This window comes from Apaloderma vittatum, unplaced genomic scaffold (genome assembly GCF_000703405.1).
Source record: "Apaloderma vittatum isolate BGI_N311 unplaced genomic scaffold, ASM70340v1 scaffold8353, whole genome shotgun sequence".
Classification (NCBI taxonomy): Eukaryota; Metazoa; Chordata; class Aves; order Trogoniformes; family Trogonidae; genus Apaloderma; species Apaloderma vittatum.
Window position 1 is genome coordinate 15,589 of NW_009708578.1, and position 14,691 is coordinate 30,279.

The 14,691-nt window shown below is 39.0% G+C and overlaps 1 protein-coding gene across 1 annotated transcript; it reads left to right on the forward strand.

The window, feature by feature from the left end:
* Positions 1-7,404: 7,404 nt before the first annotated feature.
* LOC104271812 (clavesin-2-like) lies at positions 7,405-14,401 on the forward strand (the record flags this gene model as incomplete). Its single annotated transcript, XM_009866607.1, has 3 exons — positions 7,405-7,515; positions 10,635-10,855; positions 14,109-14,401. Coding segments are annotated over 3 exons (420 nt in total), but the record flags the coding sequence as incomplete, so codon positions are not given.
* Between the last annotated feature and the right edge of the window lie 290 nt (positions 14,402-14,691).

Sequence of the window (14,691 nt, forward strand, 5' to 3'; positions counted from 1 at the left end):
CTTGTTTTTAACATTATCCTAAGGTTTCCCTTCCTTCCTTCTGCTATGAAGGAAATGTGAGATAGCAGGAGAGATCACATTTTGGTTGAATGAAACAGAACAAAGAAGTGTAGCTCCCTAAGGCAATTGTAGATAAGGTGCTATTTAGCCTACTCACATTTGGAAGTGGTCAGGGGAAATATCTGATAACTACTGATGCTCCTCTCTGGAGTGGCCTCAGGGCTGTGGGAGGCTTTCTGCTTGATGAAAACGATCATGACAGTAATCCTGTGGTCAGTGGTTTCACCAGAGACCGAGGGCTGTTTGGCCATCAGGGTCGTCTCACTGACTAAAAGAGGGTGACTTCAGGATGAGGATGGTACAAACTGAGATGCTGGTGTGGCATTTTATCCTATGGCCAGCCCCTGGCCAAGGGCTTCTACCTTCTGGAATTTGTGTACGGCATTTTTATGAACAGTAATTTTCTGCAGTATTTTTATTCCACCAGCATTTTTAAAGTATTGTTACTATATTTACGCACAGCAGTTTGCGGTATGGTGGTTTTTCCCTCCCATTTATCTGTAATCTTAATCTAACCAGACATTCACAAGCTGCCCGGAAAATGAATTTATTTTTTTCCCATATGGGAATTTCCTTAGAAGAAATCACCATCTTATCATTGCTTAATGTAAAGAATGATTTTCATCAGAGAGAAAGAAAATGGTATGGAAGAACCTACTTCAACCATCCTTCTGACTGCTCTTCTGGCTTTGCCAATTTAGAAAACAGTATCATGCTGTCAAAAAGTTTTTGTTTTTTTTCCACTTCTTTTTAATATCTCACATTCCAAATTAAGCGTTACCTACAATTAAAAAACAGACAGTGTTGGTAGTTGAGGACAGAATTGTCCTTGGAAAGCAGTGTTTTTCATTTCCTTTTTAAAACTAAAGCTTTCCTTTTTCCAGGTTCAAGCTAAACAACTGAGCCAAGATAAAAATAACTAAACCCAACCCTCAGTCAAAACAAGCAAAAATTGCTAAAAGAATTTCCCACAATTTCTAATTAAAACTTTTTATAAAGTCAGGCCACAACCTCTTGAAGTTAATTTGCAAAAATAATTTCAAGTGAATGTGAGAGGTTTTATACAAAATATTTTATTATAAAGCCCATCTAATTAAAAAAAGAGCAATCTAAGCCCTTTATCCAAGTTGTGGAAGCACAAAATCTATGTAGATTATTTATTTTATTATATTTATATATAAACTTGTAGACACATGCCATCAGATGTCTTTTAAACCCCTATCCACATAATTAATTTAACCAATATATAATTTTTATGAGTAGCGCATTGAAACGAAAGATGGAAGTTTATTTGAAATTAAAACAGATACTTCAATAAAAAGAGCAATATTCTCACTGGATGGATACCATCTCTCTCTCTTCTCATCTCATTCAATTTAACATATTTCTGTATGAGCTGTAAGATAAAATGACTAATAGAAATGAAAAGGAGGACTGCCAAAAGTCAAACTGCTTCACTGCATTCTCAGTGAAATGACAACATCCAGTTCTAGATAATTAAATCTTATTTTGTAGGAATGTCACTGAATGATGTTAATTTGCCTTTAGGTAGTGCTCTTTTGGTTGAACACAGTAACAAAAATTTGTTTGGGCACTGTTTGTCTTAGAAATGGTTCAACGTTGTTTAATAAAAATGAAAAGCTCCAGCTAGGAGAAGTCTTACAATGGGAAATCATTAACAAAGTTATTCTATGGGTCAAACAAAATTTTGCCACCACTGAAACCTGAAATTTTTTTTGCATCTGAACCTTAAAAATCTTAAACACAGAAGTACAGAAGTTGTTACAGACCACCTGAAGCTTAGCTTCCTCATAATTTAGTAATCTTTGTCTCAAAATAAGTTAGATGTCCCTTTATTTCCGCAAGACTGGTTGGATGCTTGATGATTCAAAGTTGTCTACTACTTTCCAGTCTAGCTGTGTTCACGGGGAGATTTTCTCATCTGTTTGGGCGTCAGCCTTGTCCTCTGCTTTGAAAGGGTCTCTCCTGACCTGTTGTTTATTTTTCCTAGTGTGATTATAGATAGCATCTGCCTTCCAGTATTTATTTTCATAAATAAACCAATTCAAATTATTTTAGACTCCATGGATTCACTTTGGAGTCTTTTATCATCCTACCATACCTCCATGCAGAGTCCCAGTCATAGTCGTGCCTTGAGCTCAGGTGATCAGTCTTTACACACAAGTTACTTTCTTATGAGACATTGCAGTTACCCTTTACATGGATGGATGGTGTTAGGAATGCCACCCTCTTTCCTACCTTCAATGAAAGTTACGGTGTGGGAGCAAGACCTGGGTTTCTCTTCTTGGATGGTGGTGGCTCTTGACTCGTCTTGGAAATTCAACTCTTGGAATACTAGGGAAGTGAAATATTCCTTCTAATCAGAGCCCTTTCTTTCTGTGATTTTCCATAGCTTCCTCTTTAACATGCTAAAAATTAAGTTTAGTTATGCTGCATCTTGCATCAAAAAGAATGTTTCAGTGTCTTTATAATGGAGCTTTCCATTATGAAGATACTATTTTGGTTCATCATAGTGATTCTTTTTTTCTCTCTGAGGTGTTTGACTTTTTGGAATAGCTGGAAGACACCCGAATTTATTTTCAGAAATAACTCTTAAGTGACATTTAAGATATTAATAATTTAATATGCTATCTTTGAACTCGTAATTTTTGTTATGAAGATACAGTTTTCACAGTTTTGACTCTGTAGCCTGCAGGTGCTACGGCCTGAATTCATCAGAGCACTCAAGTGCAGCCTGTTCATTGTATTTGTCTAGACAGTCCTTTGGAGGATGCCTCTAGACTGTCTGAAAAAACAATTTCACTGCCCGTAAGGACAGCAAACCCTCAAACATGACCCTAGAGCATATGTGCCCAAGCACTCTTGTTAGTATGTGACAAAGTGTGTCCGGACGGGCTGTTTGCAGGCAATGTGAGACCCCGATGTGGCTGGGCTGCCAACACACCTTTGAGCACATGGTGGTCCCAGCAGCTTGCACAGCTACACTTGTAAGAACTCTGTAAGCAAATGTGACTCCAGTACTGATTTCAGGTGGTGGTGAGGGGTAATTCTTTAAGTAGACTTCAGAGGTTTGAATGTTGACGCAGTACCCAAGAAGTGGAGAATGCTGTGGGCTTTAAGAAGTTCTCATTTGGTAATGATGAAAAAGGTGGTTCATTTTTATTATCTTCGTGATAACAGTTCTGACATCACTAGGAAGACTCTCACTGATTTTCATTGGAAACTTGGCTCTTTTCTTCTGTTAGATCCTATTGAAAATGTCGTATACTGGTTTTGCTGCTATTGCATGGGCTGTAAGAATTTCTGCTGGGCACAGCAGAGTGCACGATCTTCTAAGAAACCCTGAGAGCTGGCTCAGGTGGTGGTGGAGCCCAGCACAGAGCAGGATATTTTTGGCTAGCAAGTAGAAACCTGGATTCTTCGCATGTGCCAAGGGCAGGAGAAGGCAACAGCAGCTGGGTCCTTGGAGAGGAAGCTTGTGAGACAGGTTGTATAAATTATGGGTGGCAGAGAGGTAAAACTGCAGCGAGTGAGCAGAACCATGTTATCACAGATGGAAAGCCAGTGAGGCAGTTTGCTTGACGTTGTTGTCCAATGCTGACTCATAGATGTTAGAGATGTCAGTTACTGCCATGTACTGGTAGTCACCCAGTCCTGCAAACAGGAGCGTAGAGGTGTGCCCCCTCCTTGGTAGCCCACTGCTAATGGTCGCTGGTAAGCCTTGCATGTCAGTGACCGTGGCCCCTAATAGTTGCTACCTGCCCGCTTGTGTCTGTGGCGCAGCCATGTCCCAAGTTGTGCTCATCAGAGGCACGCTTAGGTTGTGTTCTGCTGCATTAATAGAGGTTATTGTGAACTCTAGATCCCACCCCACACTGTGGGTATATAATTAGGTTTTTTTGGTGGCTTGGCAATACCCCATCAGATTTATTATTTTTCCAGTCAAATGCACAGCTCACTTTGTGGCTGATCTCCATTTCTTACTGTTTTCTGGCACGGGATACCTTTTACTTAGAATTCATGTGATTCATGAGTTATAGGCTTTTCTGTTGAAATGCAGTATGACTACAGAAGCAGTTGTGACTGCCACCGTGCTTGTGACTCAATCTACGTAAAAACCTACAAGAATCAGTGATTTGGAAGAAATTCCTACCTGCTGTTTGTGCAGGATGGCCATCTGTCTGGAAAATCCCCATGTGGGAGTCATACGTCTGGAAAGAGCCAGACACCTTCTGACACCTGTTTCTGCAGCAGCTGTGGTTGCTTATTCCACTTTTTTATTTTCTCACCAGGTACTGTTGAGATTGGAGTTTGGATCTGCATTCAGAAGCTTTTGAATTCTAGTCCTAGCACTGTGTAGAATGCGGGATTATTCTGACCACCCTTTTTCTTTCCGTGTCCTAATTACACCTTAGGAAGTGTTCCTGAATTTGGGCACCTCAGTTCAGTCACAGAAATTGATAAATACTCAACTTCTTTAGTCAGTTTTGGAAGATGCCTTAAGAACTGCTGAAAAACACCAAGATGAATTGTTTTTCTCCTATCAAGTGGCATCTTCTATTTGAGGATCCTTCCACATATATTCATGATCTTCCATGTAAATGGTTTCGAAGATGCAGGAAAAGATTGTGGAAGTATCAAAGTGGTACTTTCTAAAGATATTCCTTTTATCTGCTAGAAATTTAATATCTCTATAAAGATACTGGTTATTGACAAGACATCTATTCTGAGCCCACAGTAGAATACAAATACCTTTGGCTCTCGGCTCTGCATCTGCGTGTGTACATGGCTCTTTGCCTGCTGAGATCTTCTCATTCACAAATTGTCCTTGGTTTCTGTGTGGGATGTTTTTTGAGCAATAAAGAACAAACATTTCATCACTTTCTGCATATAAGTTTTAGGGCACTTGTATTAAAAAAAAATAAATTAAAAAGCATTTAATCACACAAGAAGGCATGCAGCCAGGAATGGCTGGTTTGCTTTTCTGTCTTCCATAGTGCCTGCGTTATAAGGAGTGTTTGATCCTCATGATGCTTAACACAGTTGCCATTCCAGACTTAAATCTGAAGATATCTTCAAAGACATATAGATGAAACTAGCAAGAAATGTATTCTGCAGCTCTAGTGTATGCTCTTTTGTGCATGATACACACCATGCTGTACCAGATGGCTTTGTTGGAGCAGCACCTATGATAAACCAAATAAACACAATCTTCTCTAGATTAATTGTATCTCCTGCAACTAAAGGTTAAGATGTCATCCAGTGATCTATCCTTCTTAATGGATTCGTTGGAATGCTGTGATAGGGACTTAATTTACTGCCTTTTGTATATCAGAGGTTTTGTTCTCAAAATGGTGTTTGGGGATTTATGGTATTGAATAGAGTGAATTACATGTCAAATTATCAACCATGCTTTTTGACATTTCTTCAACACTGAAAGGAGCTAGGCATTTAGCAAGAGCAGGCTTCTGTAGCATAGTCTTTTGATAGGATTGTTTTATTTATAGGATTGTTTTATTTCATGGTTGTTAATCAAATGTTTCTGGAGAAAATCTGTAAAATAGACTGTTAATTATATTGACTGTTGTGCTGTGGCCAGCCAGATGTTAGTGGTGTGTGTCGTAGCTGTCATCCTCCCTGCAGATTATTGTGAACACATTGCTTCCCTGGTTGAAAATATTTATTCAAGTAACGCACCAAGTTGTTTCAGTTTAGAGGCAGTTAGCAATCTGAAGGACGGACCCCCTGGGTTAGGAGTGCCTGCCAGTATTTGTGTAATACCTTTGAGAAGAGCAAGTGATCTCTTCAGGCTTCATTATTCCCACAGGACTGTACACATTCACAGACCTGAGGAGGTTTCTTGGCACATGCACTTTTTCAAAGTATATTCCTGTCTGGAAACACTTAATGAAAAATATCCTTCCTACAGTTCCTACCTTCCTTATCTGACAGTCCTTGATTAGTTAATATAGCTTATGATTTTTTCTTGGCCATTTTTTTTCCCATGTGCTGTATGACCTTAAATCAGTATGCTTCAAGTGGTACTTTGTGGATTTTATCCAGACAGCTGGATGCTTCTATATAGCCTGCTGTCTTGTCTCCAGAGGAAGCACAGTATGTCTATTTGTACAAAGTGCCCTGTCTATCTAACCATTTGATCGTCTCTCAAGCCTCTGATCCCACTGGCACAGACCTGAAGGTGCCTTTACTGCATCCACACAGCAGGAGGAGGAGGAGATGTAGCTGGGAAGCCTGTCCTTGTACTGTCAAACGAGAGTTGCTGCTGCTGTGAGGAACCTGGTTTTGATCTAAGTGGCCACCATGGCTGCCTGGAATGGACCATCTGTTGAATAAGAGTTCAAGTGAAAGCCAGTAATTAAATGTCTGTATCTAAACACCAACAAGTTTCTGGCATAACCCGTGAAAACAAAGGGGACATGTGAATTTATAAGCCTGTCTACACCTCTTGCTTCCTTACTCAGGGCTATAACTCTAAGCAACAGAGGAGAGGCAGCAGCTTATTGCATTGTTTGTGCGTATGATCGACCAGGCAAAGACAAAATGAGGACACGCAATGAATTTGGCAGTAGTATTCCAGGACAGAGTGGCTGCGCTCTTCAAACTGCCAAGCCCTCTGGCATATTCTCTTGATTTAGAAATTGAAAATGCAGATCAGAATCTTTCCTAGTGAGTTATCTGCCCCTTGTGTTTTTCAGCAAGGAAAAAGAAAAGTCATTGCTTCAATACAGATATGCTGTCCTTACATTTAAGCTCCCAGAAGGCCCCTGACTATGTGACAAGAATTACAGCCATGGGTGTTGCATAACAGTTTGTGCATAATGTTTAATGCATTCTCAGTTTTATGAAATATGGATAATATCGGAGACAGTTTGAATAGTAGTTTAGATTTATACTTCATTTTTAAGGTGGAAACAAGAAGGACATTTCTTAGTGCTCTTCAGTGGCACTGGAAGAGTTGAGGTGGTTACTATTAAAAATGAATAAAATCCATATAAATGGAAAAGAGAAAAATATATTGTATAGATGGATTATGGGCAAACATAAATGTTTAAAGCATTTCTGGAGGTTAGAAATGCTGTGACTTTATTGGTCTACTTCCTCATGGCATACTTCCTCACCACACTGTCCAGGGTGAGTTTCTACTTGGTGTGGGAAGTTGGAACTCAACTGAGAGGACACAGTTTTGAAGAATGTTCCTTCTTGTTTGAGGTTTATTATTAAAATGAAAGCATTCAGCATAAAAAAAAAATACTTCTACTAAGAGTCAACTGACATCATATATATTTGTTTTGTGACATACAGGACAGTTTTCCAGCTCGGTTTGGAGGAATACACTTCGTCAATCAGCCGTGGTATATCCATGCCCTCTACACAGTTATACGGCCCTTTTTAAAGGAGAAGACACGAAAAAGGGTATTCTTCTGTTTAATTGATTATCACCTGGCAGTTTTAGTCAGCAGATGTATCATGCTCTGATAAAGTATATATACACAATATATTAGCTTGCTATTGGTGGAAATTATTTATATAAATCTGCACTGTAAAGAATCTTGAACTGTTTTAGAAACTCATGCACTGTTACCCTTTAAGGACATAGTCAAGCAGTGCACTTATGTGTATTTTGACATGTAAGCATATAGTTTCTCCTGGTTATATAAAAAGTATTTTCAACATTACAGTTTCTATTAAGATTCTATTCAATTCTATTCAATTTCTGCTGAAATTATTTGCGTCTTCCTTTTAAGAAGAGAGGTAGTGAGTACAAAGTCCTTTCCTAGTGTGATTTCCTTGACAATAGCATGAACTAAAATACACAGCTGGTATATAGTAGTTTTCAAATACTGATTTGAATGAAAGCCAATAGAAGGAATTTATGTGTATGCATCTGTGCATAAGCACGAGCAGTCTCTGAGATGTTGCTGAATTCGCAGCATTTGCATCAGTGCAATGAAATTAGAGCTTGGTGGTGATAGCACATAGAATGATACTATTTCTGTAACAGGATATTTGTCATCCAGGCAAACACAATCAGCATCACGTACAATGGCACTATAAAGAATGTGATTTTTTTTTTTTAATGAGATCAGCTCTCTAAGCAACTCTGTATTTTCTTGCCTCAAACACAGTCTACAAGGCCACAATGATCTTTGGTGTTTAGCTGTTTTTTACTCACAGATTACGCTTGAGAGGCCTCTGGTATTCTCAGATTTTGAACTATAGATCACAAAGCCTTTTATGTAATATCTGTTATAAATATGCAAATGAAGACCCATTTTGCAGGATTCAGTTGCACTCTGCTGCCTACAGGTTCAACAAAGAACGTTATAATGCCAGATATGTTTGAGGCCTTTTTAAGTCAAGTGCTGCAAATGCAAAACCAAGGAATAAAGTACAGCTCATGTGTCCGTTAAAACGTCAAAAATAAGCAGCAAGGCAGTTGAACATGGGTGCCTATCAGTTAGCATTTAAATTTTTATTTAGACATGTTTTCAGAAATGCTGACTTTTTGCAACTGTTTTGGTCAATACTGAATACCTGTAAGAAATAGGTGGTTAAATATTAATTTAAAGTCCAAAACTTAGTGTCAAAATGTGAAAGTTATGTTCAGCACATAAACTTTAAAATCATCTTTTAAAAAAAAGTAAGAGAATGATTGTCAAAAAAAAGCTAAACCCAACAGAATTCCCTTCAGAATTTCACCAGGCTAATCATTTATCTGTTGTTTATCCTGAATTATTTTTGTATTTTTTAATATATATTGCTGGATTTGTGACTGATAGCTATGTTAAGATGGATGTAGTACTCAGCATGTATAAAAACAATTGCTAAGAAGTGAAACATTCAACTGGAAAGACACCATAAAACAAATTACACTAATATTGTTCTTTCACACAAGGATAAATTCTGTTCTGAGATAGAAGAACATTACTGGGTTTGCATGGTCATATTAAGCTTCCTGTCTCCACAGCTGACTGGAAGATGGGCTGAGATAAGGAGTACAAGACAAGCATATATTTGGTCTTTTTGTCTTTCTTTCTGTCTTTTGAACATCAATCATGCTAGGGCTATAGCTGTCCACAGGAGTGCCTCCAAGCTGAAGTGGAAAGTGAGTTGACAGCACTTGACGTCTGCCTGTGCACACACTCCTGCCTGCCCCGTGGGGAACAAGAGGCAGCGTGCAGCTGTTAGGAGGCAACATCCTACCTTGCCTTCTTGGCTGCTTCTGTGATAGTCAATTAAAAAGAGTTGGGTGCTGCCATTCCTACTGTTTAATTGTACGAACGCTTTCTGGCAGGGCACTGGCCGGTGACAGCTGGTGCTTTCTTAGACATTTCCCAGGAACAATTTGGAGACGGCGTGGACCAGTGAGCACTATGGATGAGGTGACCTTGTTCTGGAGACGAAAGGAGTTTAACCATATGGATAAGAACTGTGCCATGGCACTTGTTCCTAGTCTCAAAGGGTGAATACTGGCTCATCTTACTTGCTAGTCTAGAAGTAGCTGCTATGAGCTGTCTGTCTAGCCGTAGACAAGAGCAGGCGTTTCTTCCTAGTGGAAAGTGTGCAGGGCCCTAGTATCTGTGGGAGATGGCTGTCTAAATCCAGAGATGTTCTGTTTCTAGTGCTTATTGGTCACATATTCCAGACGTCTGAGGAGAAACAAGTAGGTTAAATATAAATACAAGTACTCATATGTCATATTAGTATACATATATATAAATGTAAAGCATATATGAAAATCAGTCTACCAAAATGTTCATCAAAAATATCAGATAGTCCATTAGCTATTCCCTCATTGTTCTCACAGAAATCATTTTACTTCCTGTATCATCAAGAATGGATGCTAGTGATTAGTACCACCATATTAAGGAAGAAGATCTTTCCAGTGGAGTTGTCATAGAACCATAGAATGGTTTGGGTTAGAAGGGACCTTAAATATAATCTTATTCCAACCCAGTAGACCAGGTTGGTCAAATCCCCAGCCAGCCTGGCCCTTGAACACTTCCAGGGAGGGATCATCCACAACTTCTCTAGGAAATGTGTTCCAGTGCCTCTAGGAAACATGTTCTTTACATTTCACTATTCATCTTATTTATAGAACTCATGACTGGATGCTGAAAGTCAATATATATTCCGTAATGTATACAGGGAATATTAATTTTATCTATTATTTATGTTCTTAATTTAATCATTTGATTTAGTTCACAGGATTAGGGAGGGCAAATCAGAAGAGATAAGTAGTCTGTCTATCTAATTTTCAGTCCACCTCATTGCCAGACATCAGTTCTTACCCTCCTTAGGCCGCTTGTCCTGCAAGCATTTTAACTCATTTATGCTTTAATCATTTTGTAGGTTTATGAACATAATATGACCATGCTTAAGGCTGAGGTGATGTGTACCTTGGTGGCAATCTGTGTTAGACCAATATAGCCAGAATATAGAATACAATATCCTCTAATACTGTTGGTGTAATTTGGGCTTTGACGATTTTTGTGATACTGCTTTGTTTCTGCCTGCATGTGCACACACAGATATTCTTGCATGGTAACAACCTCAACAGCCTGCATCAGCTAATACACCCTGAGATCCTGCCTTCAGAGTTTGGAGGAATGTTGCCCCCCTATGACATGGGGACATGGGCAAGAACACTGCTTGACCATGAATACGATGATGACAGTGAATGCAATGCGGACTCCTACAATGCTCCTGCAAAGGATATAGAAAAGGATCTCTCTCCCAAATCTATGAAAAGGTGGGTTGAACGTACTGTGGTTTTCTAGGATTGCGATAACGTTACCATTTGCCTTCCTTCTCTTTTGTGAGGTTACAAGTAGTTCCCTCAGTTTATTATAGGCAAGGACCATGGTTTTTTTGCCTGTCTTAAGAAGGTCACTGTTGATTACAGACCATAGTGTTGATTATTACCCATGTGAGTTGTGACTGCAATGCCGTTGTGACATACAGGTAGTTTTGGGGAACAGAGAGGAGACAACAGCAAATTGCTCTAGAAATAATAATAAAAAAACCCAAAACAACAGTGAAGTTTAAGGAGTTTATGCTGAAGAAAACCTACAGTGCACTGAAAATGGGAAAGAGCAAGAGACTGGATGGGAACGAACTAGGGCAAGGAGAAATTAAAAAAGGTCCTGAAGCCATACGGCAAAGATGCAATTAACACAAGTAATGAAGAAAATGGGGCAGCAGAGCCAGGGAAAGAAAGAAAAGTGAGCAATACATTTCTATATGAGTTGCACGTAATACAAGAATTATGAGACAATAGAGAATCTGTCTTGGAGAGAAGAGTGGAATTTAGGAGATGAAATGCAGAAGACTTACTGTTGCTAAATGAAGTCATGAGGGTAAATAGCTCCATACAAGGATGCAACAAATAAACATAAGGTCTAGAACAAGGCCCTCTGGAGCAGACTTTCTGTACTGTCCTGGATGAGCACGTTATTAGATGGAAAAGCAGTGGATTGACCAGATTCTTCCTTCTTTCTCAAAGCTTTTTTATTCTTATTTGACTTCTACTTGAAAAAATCCTTCATCCAGAGTTACACTTCAGTGTCAGCTTCAAATTGACATTCTTTCAGTCTGGGTTATCTGACACAGCAGAAGACATATTGCAGAAAATAAGCATGCTAAAATTTGTATCTACATAATCTTGAGCTGAAATTTCCTCACCTTCTTTGCATTCTTTTTCATTTAGCATGTCTGCAGCACCTACTGGAATGCTTTTTTCCTGCACTAAGTAGATTTACTGTGCTAGTACCAAATAGAAGGGAGTGGTAGTAAGATGGACTGAAAATCCCAGGTCTTTGATGTATTAAGTGTACAGACTGTGATAAAACAGAAACAAAAAAGTTAAGCTAAAACGGATAAACTGTATTTCATTCGAAATTAAATTTAACTTGAATTTGGTGCCTGATGGATTGTTTCCGTCATTTTAAAACCACACTTAGTGTGGTATGTTAGTGCAGAAGAAGGTTTTTAACGTATTACAAACCATGTCAGTAAGTCAGTGAAACATGCTTAGCTTCTTAGAACAAATTTCACAAGCATCTGGCAGATATCCAACAACTGTCTTAATCCGGCTTGCCATTTTAAAATTAGAGCTATAGACTTACACAAATGCTTTTGCATACTTTCATCACGAATTGCTGCCAAATGGAATGAAGCATGGTGGTAAATGTTGATTTAAAACTGAATGAAAACTATTTCTTCAAGGCATTTAGACTTCTGAGCTTACAGGCCATAGATCAGGATTTGCGCAGTACATTTTCACATTTGTCTGGGCATCAGGGAGTTTGGAGGCCCTGAGAATTTATGGCCAAAACTGCCTCACTGGGAATTTGATGCTGGTTTTGCAGCCTTTCCAGTTCCCCGGATGACAACTGGAAACCTCAGCTGCTCAGACAATGGCAGCCAAGAAAGAGGCTATCTCCTATTAGTACTTGCATTCAGTTGGGGATCTTTTTAAATTAGTATGCCTCTACAGCATTTTTTATCTTCATGATCTGGATTTTCCAGTAGTACAACTTTCCACCAGCAAATTTTCAAAGAGTTTTGCATTGGCATGGTACCTTTTTAAAAAAATATTTTTAATTCGATGGTTAAGTTTTCTGCCTGAGGAACCAACCAGCGTTCTAGATGAGGATTATTGTACAGTTTTAATTATAATTTTTTCATTATGTTTATCACAAGAGAGACCATCAGATTTTTAAAGCTAATTTTCTTGATTTTAGTATTAATAAGAGATGATTTTAGTATTAGTAAGAGAATGTGGTAATTATTATTAGAAAATATCCTTCTGTTTTCACCTAGGCTCTAATTCAGATGTTTTTTTCTTGAGTTTTTGAAGGTTTTTCTTTAGATTTTTTGAGAAAGACCAAGTTATCTCCTGCTCTCAGCCTCATTTATTGGTTTCAGTGGATGATGCCAGTTTATATGAGTGGGGGACTGACTCTGTGTTTACTGTGGGAAAGGTCAGAGTTTCTAAAGGTTTTGTCTGTTCTTTAGCTCTCCAAGTGAGCAAATCTGTAGCAGTGCTGCACTGACAGTGTGCTTCCACTGATCAAAAATAGATGTGTGCATTGTAGAGATGTACACATGCCCTAGCCATCTCAAACCTTCTCTACAGAAAGGAAGAGAAATGGGCATTTCTGGCATGACATTCATCTCACAGAAGGAAACATCCAACAAGGGTTTCTTTTACTGTACCCCAGAGGCATCTACCTTTTAGCATGTTGAGATATCAGTGATATAAGACCTCATCTTAACACTTCAGAATGTTTTTAATGGGGCAGTTTGATTTTGCTGGAGGTTGGACTTTCCTCTTTTTCCCTCACGCGTCTGTTGCAAGGTACCAGTACCAGCGTTATGCTTCTGTGCTGAATCAGAGAACGTGGAGAAGTTTTAAAATCATCATTGAATTTAGCCCTGCCATCCTTCTCTGCTCTGTTTCATTGAGTGGATAAATGAGTTTGACAGATGCATCCACTGCTTAAGAAATCCTACTGGCCATGGCAGGATTCCCTAGGATTGGCTTAGGATCTTGTGTTGAAGTGCTACTCAGAACAGGAGCAACTTGTGCTTCCAGCTAACACGTGCCGCTAATTGCAGTGTGCTGTTAGCCAGCTGGGAGGCTGAACTGTACCTTCTTTCCAGCCTGGTCACATGAAACCTTCTGGTAGAGAGGATGAGTGCTTAAGTCAGTGCAAAAGACAGCTCAGTTTGCGTTCTGTTGTGCTGAGGATGCACCCTGAAGAGGATCCACTTTATTCCATCTTTTCCTCCTATATCCACAAACCAGTACTGAGCCTTTTAAAGCCATGTAGTCATTCCATGAAGGAATTTCCTGACCATTTGCAATGATGAGATCTTGGGCAATGCTGTGCCGTTATTTTTAAGCTCTGGCAGAATTTAAAATAAACAAAAGAAAGCTGAGGTTTACCCTCATTTGTCTTGATCTACAAATGTTAAATAAACATGTTATCCTTCTGCAGGTCTCAGTCAGTTGTGGATCCTGGGGTGCTGAAACGCATGGATAAGAATGAGGAAGAAAACATGCAGCCTTTGCTTTCACTTGACTAACATTTCCTGAGCATCGGACATGAACTGAGGTGGAAGGCACTGCCTCGCAGCAACAAGCAAACTATTGGGGAAGAGTGTACCAGCTGGAATCCTGTTTACTCATGTTAATGTAGCATAATGGCAGCAGGCAGCAGGTTTTACTATTCTGCCTGAATTCTGGATGCCCTTGGGTGAAAAAGAAGAGGAGAAGAAAGGAAAATAAAATGAAATAAAAAATAAAGAGGAATCAATAATTTATTCTGTAAGTGCCAACTTGTTTGTAAATACAATATAATCCTCCATTTTGACTTTGTAAGTTATGGTAAACAAATGCTATGGAAATGAGTGACTGTTAAATATGTCAGTGAAGTGCGTCATAAAAAAAAGAGAAGAAAACATGTGCGCACTCACACAGGCACACACACATACACACAGAGAAATACATACCGGACAAAGAAAAATATCAAAGCCAATAAAATGTTGTCCTTCTCGTAGGAAGCCATATTGCAGCCAGCG